This window comes from Phocoena sinus, chromosome 14, assembly GCF_008692025.1.
Source record: "Phocoena sinus isolate mPhoSin1 chromosome 14, mPhoSin1.pri, whole genome shotgun sequence".
Taxonomy (NCBI): domain Eukaryota; kingdom Metazoa; phylum Chordata; class Mammalia; order Artiodactyla; family Phocoenidae; genus Phocoena; species Phocoena sinus.
The window spans coordinates 61,703,643-61,717,550 of record NC_045776.1 but is presented as its reverse complement, the minus strand read 5'-3'; the positions used below and the strand labels follow the sequence as shown (position 1 = coordinate 61,717,550).

At 40.6% G+C, this 13,908-nt stretch overlaps 1 protein-coding gene across 6 annotated transcripts in view; it reads right to left on the bottom strand.

Moving 5' to 3' along the window:
* The window catches only part of CEP192 (centrosomal protein 192), a 94,502-nt gene that overhangs the window by 66,770 nt on the left and 13,824 nt on the right, over window positions 1–13,908 (bottom strand). For 5 of the 6 annotated variants that reach the window (XM_032654090.1, XM_032654091.1, XM_032654092.1 and 2 more), the window contains exons 5-10: window positions 12,115–12,290; window positions 9,521–9,570; window positions 7,304–7,424; window positions 5,667–5,815; window positions 1,461–1,821; window positions 884–1,027 (exon numbers count right to left, since the gene is read on the bottom strand). In XM_032654090.1, the coding sequence (XP_032509981.1) occupies window positions 884–1,027; window positions 1,461–1,821; window positions 5,667–5,815; window positions 7,304–7,424; window positions 9,521–9,570; window positions 12,115–12,290 (1,001 nt within the window). The remainder of the gene's footprint in view (window positions 1–883; window positions 1,028–1,460; window positions 1,822–5,666; window positions 5,816–7,303; window positions 7,425–9,520; window positions 9,571–12,114; window positions 12,291–13,908) is intronic. The other variant, XM_032654096.1, reaches the window with a different exon arrangement.

Here is a 13,908-nt window from a genome sequence, read left to right as displayed (position 1 = left end):
TAGGAACAGCTTAGTACAAGCAGCTGTTAGAGTAACTTCTTCCTCTGGCACCTTCTGAGCCTATTAAAAATACGACTGAGGGGGGCTTCCCTGGTGGTGCAGTGGTTGAGAGTCCGCCTGTCGATGGAAGGGACACAGGTTCGTGCTCCGGTCCGGGAAGATCCCACATGCCATGGAGCAGCTGGGCCCGTGAGCCACGGCCGCTGAGCCTGCGCGTCCGGAGCCTGTGCTCCGCAACGGGAGAGGCCACAACAGTGAGAGGCCCACGTACCGCAAAAAAAAAAAAAAAAGTACGACTGGGCTTGACAGGCTCCTCGTTGTCTTTCCTCATTCCAGGTTTAGAGGCGCTCAGGCCCTAGAAGCCTCAGTGGCACAGCAAATGTCCACAGGCCAAGGCTCACAATGCTGTGCCTTCTGCAGCGTTTTCCTTTCACGGTCAGAGATTCTGCTAATTAACAAATCTAACTGAGATTCCTAATGCTCTCATCCTCTGAGATTTCATTTATCTTTCTCGACACTTTTCTTCCATTTCTTCATTACTGAGCTTTTACTCTAAAATGGATTGGCTTTTGTAACTGCTCATTTATCAGAATAGTTCTTTTGTTCAAGACAATTTATAAAGTGAGAAAGTAAAGCCTAAGGTGCTACTAACTGCAACACACATGCTCTAAAGTGACTCACTGTCCTTACTTAGGGAAAGGCTCGGCTCAGTCCACAGTGATTAGCAATGACTGACTCAAGCCTCTGTTCCTAGAGAAACAAGTGAAGTGCTAAGTACATATCCAGAAGGGATTTGATGTGGCCGACCAAGATGTACATGGTAATCTCAGAACACCATCAGAAAATGAAAATGGTTCAGAGCAGAGGCTATCAATACACTTACAGCCAGATCTGAAGTCTTCATTCATCTCATCACTTAGAGACACATTTACATCTTGTTCTTTATCAAAAGCTGTGTAATAGGCAAGATCAGTGACCCATCTGCCCTCCTCATTCTGATAGACCACACTCTGTGATAGATCCGTTTCTAGAAAATAAAATTCCAGAGACATCCAATGACACATGCAACAAATAAAATGATACAATATTCTTAAATAATTTTATTTAGTTGACTTATCTTAGTTATCAACAGTACTGAAATCTGCCCAAAACTAGTTAAAGGAAAATCCATTTCCCCAAAAGAAAAATATCTCCCTGATGGTGAAAAATCCAGCCTTAATCACAGTAAAAGTCCATCACGGAGGAGAGGGAGGAAGGAAAAGATGACTAATAGTTAGAAAGGCACATTTCCACCAGATCTGTGAATAAAGACACCATTTTTTAATCCACAGAACACTTAAATATTTTAATATGAAAGATTAGGGAAGTTTCACTTGGAAATATATCCTATTCAAAATGTGTATAAGCATTTTTACATATTTCTTACTTTTATTTTGGAAAAAAAAAAAAGGCCCACTTACGGTCCTTGCTCTTTCCAACGGATTCATAACATTCACACGTTTGCCTTTCACTAGTGGGTGACCACAGAGCATCAGCGGAATTAAATGCATTGTCACTAACAGACTTCAAAGATGCTACATCCACATTTTTTTGAATGGACACTTGAGGCATCTCAGTGTCTAAAAATCTATCCACAGGCAAAACTGTTTCTGAGTCTGACGCCAAATGCTTATTTTGATGAGGAGATCCTGCATCCAGCTTTAAAGGGTCTATCAAGCCAAAATCACCTTTACTGGCATTTGTGTCGTGAAAGCAAACAGGGTTAAGTTTCGCATTAGCAGCCCTGAGAGTCTTCGCCAGAACTTCTTCTCTTCCGCTTTCCTTTAAAAATTAAATAACAGACCAGAAATAAGTTTTGTTTTTCATAACTCCTTCCAAAACAACCAAAAAAGTTATACAGTTGACATAATATATTTATTCTAGAAAGGAACAGACTACACAATATTCTTCCAGACTATATGTGGACCAATCGTAAGGAACTTACCAAAACCAAAATTCAAAATGTGGTCATGGCAAACACACACCAACAGATTCAGATACCAAAAGTGGGGCCAATATGCTCACTACGGCACAGGATGTTAGAAATGTCAGTTTAACTTTTGTAATTATCACTGAAAGTCTCTAAAAGGATGGGAAGCCCATCAGTGTGACCGGACTCATAAAATTAATATTATTAACAGACTCTGAAAACACAAATATTAATAACTTTAAGTTATTTTTATTTTATTTATTCATGCATTCATTTTTGGCTGCGCAGGCTCTTCGTTGTGGCACATAGGTTTCTCTAGTTGCAGCATGCGGGCTTAGCTGTGGTATGTGGGATCTTAGTTCCCTGACTGGGGATCGCACCCGGGCCCCCTGCATTGGGACCATGAAGTCGTAACCACTGGACCACCAGGTAAGTCCCTTAATAACTTTTAATAGGAGTAAAACAGCAAATACTACAAACGACCCTGAGGAATTCAAGAACAACTGCCTCAAACACGGCAGATTAAGCCAGTGCCTCAAAACCACGCTCTCCAACATACCTTCCCAAAGGGCACTGCTCACTCTTTCCTAAAATAACAACTGCTGAAAGGGACTTGCATGCCCACAACCCTCTTCTCAGACACTCAGCCACCACTATCTCAAGTGCCAGTGAAGCCTTAAAACAGCAGTCTTTTCTGCTATAAGATGTATAACAACAAAAACAGCCTCATAGGCAAGGTTTTTCAAAGTTAGGATACTAAAAGGAGGTAGTTCTATATAAAAGACAAGACACAGACTTTGAAATAAGATCATACATTTAAATTCCATTGCCACCATTTATTAACCGGGTGATTTTGCAACAACGTTATACAAAAAATAAACAATCTCTACCTTATCTCAAAATAAACTCCAGATGACTTAAAGATTTACATGTAAAAGTACTAGGAAGAAATACAGATGGATAGTTTTATATTCTTCAGTGAATAATATCTTCGTAGTATAAAACTTCTGTGGGTTAAATTGAATCTCCCAAAAAAGATGTGTCCAAGTCTTACCCCCAGGTGATACCTGCAAATTGTGACCTTATTCAGAAACAGGGTCTTTGCAGATGCAATTAAGTTAAAGATCTTGAGATCATCTTGGATTTGGGGCAGGCCTTAAACCCCATGAGGAAGACCTCAGAGGGACACAGAGAGAGAGAGGGACAGGCCACATGAAAATAGAGGCGGATACTGGAGTGACGCTGCCCTGAACTAAGGAACACCAGAGCCCCAGAGGCTGCAAGAGGCAGGAAGGAGCCTCTGGTGGGAGCTTAGCCCTTTCAACACCTTGTTTTCAGACTCTGGCCTCAAGAACTGTAAGAAAATTAATTTCTGTTGTTTTAAGCTAGCAAAATTCTGGTAATTTGTTCTGGCAGGCCTAGGAAACTAACAAAAACACTAAAGCCTGAAATACATGAGGACCAGGAAAGGGAGACCCTTTGAGGACGCAGGGAGAAGCTGCCGTCTCCAGGCCGAGGAGAAAAGCCTCAGGAGAAACCAGCCCTGCCCACACCTAGATCCGGACTCCCAGCCTCCAGAGGAGATGTATGTCTCCTGTCCGAGCCAAAAAACAAAATAAAAAAATAAAGTGCATAAAGATCAAAATATCTCCTTAACACAGAAAGCTTATAAAAACAAGAGTTAAAATATGAATATCCCAATAGAAAAAAAGACAAAGGAGACAAAGAACTGACATTTAAATTAGACAACTATTTTCACATAGGATACTAACAAAGACTAAAAAGAACCAGAACATAGGAAACCAGCTCTCTCCTCTGCAAAGCGCCTGAAAACACTGAATAAAGAATGCAGTCAGACAATCCATGTGCTCTGCAGGACAACAGGGCGAAGCTACCACCTGTGGGACTGTGACTGACCATGGCCATGCGACAACCCTCCCAGGTGGAGGCAGAGGAAACCTGAAGTGAAGCCACTGGCTGGTGACCAATTCCAGGTAAGGGTTTCCTACGGAGCAGAGCAGCTCCCTCGCTGCTATTGAAAGTCACAAGGGTTTGTCCAAAAAAAAGCGGAGAGGGGTGAGTCGGGGGAATACAGCTGCTCTGATAGTTTTGAAACCTCAACACAAAATAGATCTCTGTTGGGACTTCCCTGGTGGTCCAGTGGCTAGAACTCCGTGCTCCCAATGCAGGGGGCCCAGGTTCGATCCCTGGTCAGAGAACTACATTCCACATGCTGCAACTAAGAGTTCGCATGCTGCAACTAAAGATCCCAAGTGCCACAACTAGAGATCCCACATGCTGCAAGGAAGATCCCACACGCAGCAACAACAAAGACCCGGCACACCCAAATAAATAAATTAAAAAAAATAAAAATAGGTCTCTGTCTACACTTGGACAGTGTAACTCAGCAAAACTTGAGAGTTAGGAAATGTGAGGAGAAGGGGAAAAATAAAAGCAATCCAAAGGTCTCTTAGGAGGTGGGGTTTCAGGAGGAGGCAATGAAAGTACCTGAAATCCCACAGACTACTTCCTGATAACAAAGGGGGTCAAGGAGGCATCTGGCCAACACCATATTCATCAAGATGGTCAAACAGCATCACCAACAGGAGACAAGTGGGCTGCAGGCCTCCCAATGGGACACAGAGTATACAACAATGCTTATGTTTAGAGTCAATCTGTTCAAGGGGAAAATGTTCAATCTAATCAGGAGGAGGAAAGCAGTCAGCTATATCTACCATATGGGTCATTTTACAAAACAACAGGCCTAGATTTTACAAAAAGTTTAATGACATGAAAGAACTCCAAGTCATGGCAACCAAATACAAGTGTAATCCCTGATTAAAGCCTGGATCAAAAACAACAAAAGTAAAGGACATTTGGAGACAAGTAGATAAATTTGAATATGAACTGTATATTAATTTAAGTCACAATATCAAAGTTAGATAAGAGAATTGTGATTATGTAGGAAAAAGTCCTTATTCACAGGAGGTAAATGCTGATGTATTAGGGTGAAATGTCATAATATCTGCAACTTACTTTTTTTAAAAAATAAATTTATTTTATTTATTTAGTTTTGGCTGTGTTGGGTCCTTGTTGCTGTGCGTGGGCTTTCCCCAGCCGAGGCAAGCGAGGGCCACTTCCCGCCGCGGCGCACAGGCTTCTCACCGCGGTGCCCTCTTCCGTTGTGGAGCACATGCTCCAGGCACGCGGGCTTCAGCCATTGTGGCACACAGGCTCTAGGGCACAGGCTCAGCAGCTGTGGCACACAGGCCCAGTTGCTCCGCGGCATGTGGGATCTTCCCGGACCAGGGCTCGAACCCATGTACCCTGCATTGGCAGGAGGACTCCCAACCACTGTGCCACTAGGGAAGCCCTGCAACTTACTTTTAAATGACTCAGTAAAAAAGTACTTATGGAGGGACAAAGAAAACACAAAGATGGCAAAAAAATGTTCACAACTGGCTGATCTGGACAAGGGTATACAGATGTTCAGTGCACCATTCTTTTAATTTTTCTATAGGTGAGGGAAAGGTAAGCAGTAGCAGGAAAGGACAGGAAAGGTATTTCTCATCAGTTTGTATCTGGGGAAAACAGAATCCAAAGAAAACCAAAAGCTTAAGTTTTATTAATATCCACTGAATCCAATAATGATTTTCTAATGTCAAATTTCTGAAAAACCATAAAGTTTGGAATATACCTGACTAGGATCACTTGCAGGTAACTTAAAATAATTTTCTGGAGATTCCTGTCCTTCTAGGCCTTCATACATCATTCCTGGAATTGCCAGTTGCTCAAAATAAGCCTCCAAATGATCATCATAAAACTCTTCATCATCGATATCATCATCTAATTGGTAAAATGGAGGAGAAAATAGGACAGGCTTTAAAGTAGTGACTGAACTGTAAATAATATATAATCAAAAAGGTTGATAAAACACATGGGTCAATAGTCTACATGATTTTGCCTTAACATTTGACATGAAAAAAACCATTGTAATTTCAGTCTATAAGTCATCATAAGCATTCTAATATAAACTAATATTTAACCCTCATTGAGAAGACAGCACAGAAGCAAGTCCTGGCATACATCAAAAGTTAGAATATAGTAAGTGTGGCAATGGAAAAGGGCAGATTATTCAGAAAGTACTGTGACAAGTGAGTAACTGTCAAAAAAGAAAAGATAAGCCTGCCATAGAAGCAAAACCAAATTCCAGGTGAATTAATGATTAATTGTAAAATGAAACCTCAAACAGTATCTGATCTTGAAAATGAAGAAACAAAAAAAAGATATAACAAAGCTGAATACTCAGATATGATAAAAATTTTTTCCACCTCCACTAAAACCAAAAAGTTGCAAATAGACAAATAAAACAATAATGGCAGTGCTTTTCATTGTTCTAACACCCAGCCGGGCAAGGGAGGACAAAACTAGAACACTCAATCACTTATAATGGTACTGTAAGCCTTTTCAAGAGGATAATTTTCCAATCATCTCTGAGAATCTAGCCTACTAAAACAAGGATCTGCATAAATTCAGGTCAACAATTCCTCATCAACAATTCCATAATCTAAAAATACCTAAAAGCTAGCAGCAAAACCTGCCCTGATTTTATAGCTTCTATCTATCCCACTTGGCTCACCAGCCTGGCCTTCAAAGCCATGGATAATTTAGTCTCTGCCTATTTTCTGGGTTTATTCCCCAATTCATAGTCCTACAGGTGCTATAAACCTGCCACACAAAAGCACTGGCTATTCTCCAAACATGGTCTATATGCCCCCACCTTAGTGTCTTTGCTGAAGCTGTTCCTGCTTTTTGAACGTACTTCTCTTCTGGTATCTACATTAGGGCCTATCACGGGCCTCCTTTTCAAGGAGGAAGAACTGCATCCTCCTTCAATAAAGCCTCACAGATACCTTCCTCAGTCAGAATTAACTTGTCACCCTCCTATGACTCCCACACAACTTGTACCGTTGAGATACACTTCTCACAATCGGAGGTCAACTATGCATCTCTCTTGCCATGTGCAGTCCTTTCAGAGAGCAGGGGCTAAATAGTTCATTGTCCCCTAATTTCTTAACACAGTGCTTTATACTTTATACCTTAATGATACTCAACTGAGGGATAAGCATAATCCTATCAGGATTGCTATAGAGAAATAAGTCTAAAATCCCATCACTTAACACAAGTGGCCACTTGAGTGCTCGTAAGTAAGAGGTAAAGGAGAAGGCAGAGAAACAAAAAGGTGCAATAATAACTACAGCAACAAAGCAGCAGAGATACATGGAGTGGCAAGGTCAGGACAAGGAAAACACCAGTTGAGCTTTGTGATGCTACCAGAAGAATCTTCCAAGCTGGCAAGTGACATCAGTTTCTCATTTTCTAGGAAACTAGTATGGCTTAAGTCATTGTTTGGATTCCTCTCTTCAAAATGTTTTCCAGCATCAGGAACAACAACCTATAAGAAATAAAACTGCAATGAGAGCAGCACACTCACTACTGTGAAGACCACAGCACAGGCTGCAGAAAGGCCCATCAATGTGCTCAAGGTCTGTGGTTCACAGTTCAGGCAATGAAGGGCTAGCTGTTTTACACGTATTAATAACTTTCTTTCTGCCCCCATGCCACCCCCCTCCCCTGACCCACCCAATGAGACATCCTTAAAGTTCAAGGTTTCACACTGTTTGCACACGCTCAAAGGACCTGGTAATATAGTTCGTGTACTAACACACAAATGAACTGGGGCAGCTCAAGGCCTGGACAGGAGGTGCAGGTAACAGCAAAGCTGGACTCTGCAGCCCACCCTGGACAGTGGACGTCCCTGCTCCAACTAGGGGCCACAAGACACATGGCAGTTTGCTAGGACACTTCAAGGCCCAGAATAAAATGTGAAGTTCCTCAAGTGTCAATCTTATTTCACCATCATATTAAATATATATCAAATAATACCATCTCAACAATTAGACTGCAAAATGCGCGCTAACATTTTGGGAAAAAACACGGGCTCTCAACCCATTTACACACTTGTAGAGCACAGTGCTGAGTTATGCACTCAGTTTGGACAATCGCTGCCATGGCTGCCAGGACAGCTCACGCTAAACCCAAGGCCAATGCAGTGGTGGCCCCACTGGTCTAGGTTATCTAGTGTATTTATTTTCCCCCTGCTCTTACTTCTTCACCTTTTGTATCAAGTATCTCATGTGTCTATACTTGTCTTCCTGCTTTCTAGTTTTATGGTCCTTCTCTTTGTTATCAATGATTTCTAATACTTTTAGGAAGTTAATTCTTCAACCATCCTAGGGAAATAAAATTACCTATCACAGGAAAAGTTATGATCTCTCTCTTAGAAACCATTTTTCTCAGTGTTCAAGAAATCAAGCCTTCTGACTGAATTTCAAGTTGACTACACCTGAAGTTCCTCTAAAAAGCATCACTCACATATGTAAGTTACTAGTGGTTACATAGAGGGAGCAAGTGTACAGAGCAGGGGTCAACAAACGTTCTCTGCAAAGGGCCAGACAATAAACATTTCAGGGTCTGCTAGCCATGCAGTCTCTGTCACAACTTCTCAACTCAGCTGTTGTGGCACAAAAGCAGCCATAAACAAACAAATGGACACGGCTACTTTCCGATAAAACTTCACAAAAACAGGCAGCAGGTTGGATGTGGGCAATGAGCTAGAGTGTGCCAACCCCTGGCACACGGAAACAACTCTTACTTTGGACCTCTTTTAATCATTTTACAAAATAATGTTAAAAATTCTTACAAAAGTAAAATAAAATAAAAATTGCATTTCCTTTTTTTAAGTTTTAAAAGTATCAATACTTGGTTCATACTTTATAAACAACTCTCATAAATATGAGATGGTTTATGTTGAACACAAACTGCTTATCTGCTCAGTGCCTGTCCTCTGAGGAGCCCTTCTCTTTTCACTTCATGTAGTCCGGGGGGTGGGGTGTGGGTGGTTTCAGTCACATCCCTCTATCTATGCACATATATGCACTGATGCACACGCACACACATGCACACACACACAGAAGTGGACGTAGGGTCCAGCCTCATAAATCAGAGTTTTATCCCAACCCATCCGTTGGCACAGTGATTTACAGAAGGGAGGATGGACCCAAGTGAGCTCATTAGAATTGTGCTTTTTTTTTTTTTTCATGTTCTTGTTTTTTTGATCACAACACTTGGGTTGCCTACAAATGAATTCAGCTTCCCTATCATTCAACAGATTATCAAGTGCCAGCTATGTGCTGGACACTCAGGAGGCAACATACGAAACAAAGAGAAACCCTCACTCCACAGAACCAACATTCCAGAGGAGTCGGCGTGGGGTGAAGCAGAGCAGAGGTGCAGACAGCCCTGGAGACACAGGAAGCCCCAGACCAGCCCTACTGTCAGCTTCCCGGTTACTCATAGCAGTAAGGTGGATTTCTGCTATTTACAAGTAGAAGACTTCTAGGTAATATTAATACTAGTTAGCATTCATATTTGTGAAGTAGGTACTTTCACTCTCCTAATACTAGAAATTGATAACATATAAAAGATTACCTTGTTCTCCTTATTCATCCAGGATCGTGCACAAAAATCAATAGGCGAGTCTGTTAAAGTAAACAAAAACAAAAACTAAGACCAAATTATTAATATTTTAGCAACTAAATACCCAATAACACTCAAAAATAGCAAATTAATGAACTATACATTTTTTCCCTTTAAATAGAATAGAGCACTTTTAAATGATGGTATAGGAGCCCATCAGTGGTCAGTTAAATTAAAAACCTGTTAGGGTGGGGAAGCTTAAAAAATTATACATATGCCAAAAACACCTGAATAGGAATCTGACAAGGCTTTAAAGCTAACTTCTGCTTTACAGAGGATGTGAGGAAGAGAGAAGAAAAATGACACCATGAGTGATCAAACAGACAATGCCAAACAGCAGGACAGCTCCAGAAAGATAGACCTAAGAGACACCACGACAGACGGAGCAAAATACAATGGAACCTTCCTTGGACCCCAATCCAAGCAAACCAACCAAGACAATTAGTAAACTGAATATGGGCCAGAGTACTATATGATAATAACAGAATTGTTGGTTAACAGTATTAACATCACTATGGTTATATAGGAAAATGCCCGTATTTTTAGAGATGCAAGCTAAAATATGTAGGAATAAAATGATGTCTGGAATTTTTTAATATCAGGAAAAAAGGTAATAGAAAAACAGAAGAGATTAAGCAAGTGTGACAAATCTTATACTAACTGAAACTGTGAGAGAGGTATATGGGGAAGTTTTTTTTTTAACTGATATAAAACTTACATACCATAAAATCACCCTTTTAAAGTATACAATTCAGTGGTTTTTAGCATATTTACAAAGCTGTTCAACCATTATCACTAATTCCACAATATTTTCATCATACCAGAAAGAAATCCTGTACCCATAAACGGTTACTCCCCATTCTCCCTGCCCCCCAGGCCCTAGCACCACTAATCTACTTTGTCTCAGTGGACTTGCCTGTTCTGTACCTACAGATTCACCTTCGGATAAATGGATAAATGGATTCACCTTCAGATAAATGTGGCCTTCTGAGTCTGTCTTCTTTCACTGAGCATGCTTTCAAGGGTCATCCTATTACAACAGGTATCAATACTTCACTCCTTTTCATGGCTAAACAACACTCCACTGTATGGACATACTGCATTTTATTTATCCATACATCAGCTGATGGCGATCTGAGTTGTCTCCACTTTCTGGCTACTCTGACTAATGCTGTTATGAACATTCATGCACACAAGTTTTAGTGTTGACACACATTTTCATTTCTCTTAGGTGTATGCCTAGGACTGGACTTGCTGAGTCATAGGGTAATGCTACGTTTAATGTTTTGAGGAACTGTCAAACTATCTTCCACAGCAGCAGCACCATTTTACATCCCGACGAGCAATGGGTGAGCGTCACAGTTTCCAACCAATACTTGCTATTTCCCATCTCCTTGATTCTAGTAATTCCAGCGGGTGTGAATTGATCTCTCCTGGTTTTGAATTTCCCTGATGATTACAGCTGTTGAGCATCTTCTCATGTGTCTATTGGCCATCTGTGCAACTTCTTTATAGAAATGTCTACTGAACAGCCTCTGCCATTTACAGTACTGGGTTGTCTTTTTATTGAGCTATAACACTTCTGTACATATTCTGGTTGCTGGTCCCTGATCATATACATATGATACATATGATTTGCAAACATATTCTCCCATCTTTGGGTTGTCTTTTCACTGTCTCAAAAGTGTCTTTTGAAGCACAGAAGTTTTCAATTTTGAATAAGCCCAATTTGTCTTACTTTCTTTCATTTCTTGTGTGAGGAGTTAATCTAGTCTACTTTCATACATATACATTTTTCATCAAGAGAAATACAAACATCCCATAAAAATTTTAACTTAGGAACAAAAATGACTGCTGACAAGAATACAAAGTAATTGGTAGGGGAAATATGACAGGTGTATTAGAAACAGCCTCCTTGTCTTGAACATGAAGTGTGCTGTGACCATCAGAAGCATGGTTTCCACAGGAAAGGAGATTTCAGCTTAATCAGTATGGATAATTAAGAGATTGATTAAGAGATCCTTTCCTATAAAAGTATTATAAACATGGTATTAATAGGTAAGTGCCAAACCAAAGCATTTTCAGTTTATAGTATCATAGTTTAAGATAAACACTGGTCCAAAGACAAAAAAATAAGAAAGGAGATTAAAACTGTATGATATCACTTATATGTGGAATCTAAAAAATACAACAAACTAATGAATATAACAAAAAAGAAACAGACTCACAGACAAAGAGAAAAAAACTAGTGGTTACCGCTGGGGAGAGAGGAAGGGGAGGGGCATTACAGGAGTAGGGGATTAAGAGGAACAAACTATTAGGTATAAAATAAGCTACAAAAATATATTGTACAACATGGGGAATATAGCCAATATTTATAATATGTTATAATAAATGGAGTATAACCTTTAAAAATTGTGAATCACCATACTACACACCTGTAACTTCTGTAATTTTGTACATCAACTATACTTCAATTATAAAAAGTTTTTTAAAAAGGAAATTAAAATATATACAATAAGGAATGATTTTTAATAGTTCAGTACCTCGCTCCTGCTCCAGTGGTGAAATCCCATCAGAAGGATCTTGGCTCTGAAAGGGTTTTGCAGCTCTAACATGCTCTTCTTCCGTTCTTCCTCTATCACTTTGAAAAGCTGACTCCTTGAGGATGGCACCTGACAAATGTCGACCTTCTGTCTGATTCTTTTTCTTAGAGATAGAACTTTTAAATTAGGAAACAGAATAATAATGAAATATTAGTTATCTTAGGTGTATCTATAAAATATCCTTTAATCAGTTATTTCTTAAAAAGAAAAAATGGATACAGTGAAAAGAAACATTTCTGGGACCAGCCAGGCGTCCTGCGAACAATACCATCATTTTGGGTCCAGTAATGTACATCTACCGAAGTCAAATATATTGCTACTCTGCCTCTCAAGTGATAAGAGGCAGAGTTTTCTTCTTTCCCAAGTAAGTAGCTGTGAATCTACCACATCTAGAGAAAACCTCAGCTTTTCAAAAAACAAGACAGACTTAAAGGATACTACTGTATATTTGCCAAATAGCTACTGCTCAGAACTACAAACGCTTTGAAGCTGTACTTTAGCCCCTGCCACTGTTCTATCATCATCTTCCATTTGCCTCTGTTGTTTCTATGGATGGAAAGGTTCTTCCTTAAAGGCAACTTTCCACCCAACCTACTGCAAAAGCTCTTGGGTCTGTCCCCGCTCACCACAGCCATTTCACCAGCAGATGGAACTTCAGGAAAAAGCTGCTAAATGCAACAAATTCATCATGTGACAAACCCAGGGCCAGACTTCAATCTGGCCAGGATGAATTAAATGAAAATGGCTCTTACACAGACTCCAAGTCCTAACTCTCTGCCCCTGAGGCAAACTCTAACTTTCCTCCCAGTTTCTCCACCTCTTTATTGCGGCTGTAATACACAGAGAGCCAATCACTTAATCCAAAGGTGCATATGCAGGCAGGTATAGGAAAGCTTCACTCCAATCAAACAGAAGTAAGTAAAACAGAGGGCAGAGGGGACTTCCCTGGTGGCGCAGTGGTTAAGAATCTGCCTGCCAATGCAGGGGACACAGGTTCAAGCCCAGGCCCGGGAAGATGCCACATGCCGCACAATAACTAAGCCCGTGTGCCACAACTACTGAGCCTGTGCTCTAGAGTGCGTGAGCCACAACTACTGAATCCGTGTGCCACAACTACTGAGCCTGTGCTACAGCACCTGCGAGCCACAACTACTGAGCCCGCGTGCCTACAGCCCATGCTCCGCAATAAGAAAAGCCACTGCAATGAGAAGCCCGCACACCGCAATGAAGAGTAGCCTCCGCTCGCCGCAACTAGAGGAAGCCCATGCAAAGCAACTGAAGACCCAACGCATCCAAAAATAAAATAAATAAATTAATTTTTTTAAAAAAACAAAAGACAAAAGCGAGGGGCGGGTAGAAAGGCTATAAATGGATACAAAGTCATGCGGTAGAGGAAACAGAAAAAGAGGTGTGGTGGGGTGGTACACAGCAAAGGAAACCACAGGATGAAAAGGCAGCCTACTGAATGGGAGAAGATATCTGTCAGTCATATACCTAATAAGGGACTAACTCCAAAATATACAAAGAACTCATACAACTCAATAGCAAAAACACAAACAACCTGATTAAAAATGGGCTAAAGACCTGAATAGACATTTTTCCAAAGACATAGAGCTGGCCAACAGGTACATGAAAAGATGCTCAACACTGCTAATCACCAGGGAAATGCAAATCAAAACCACAATGAGGGACTTCCCTGGTGGCACAATGGTTAAGAATCTGCCTGCCAATGCA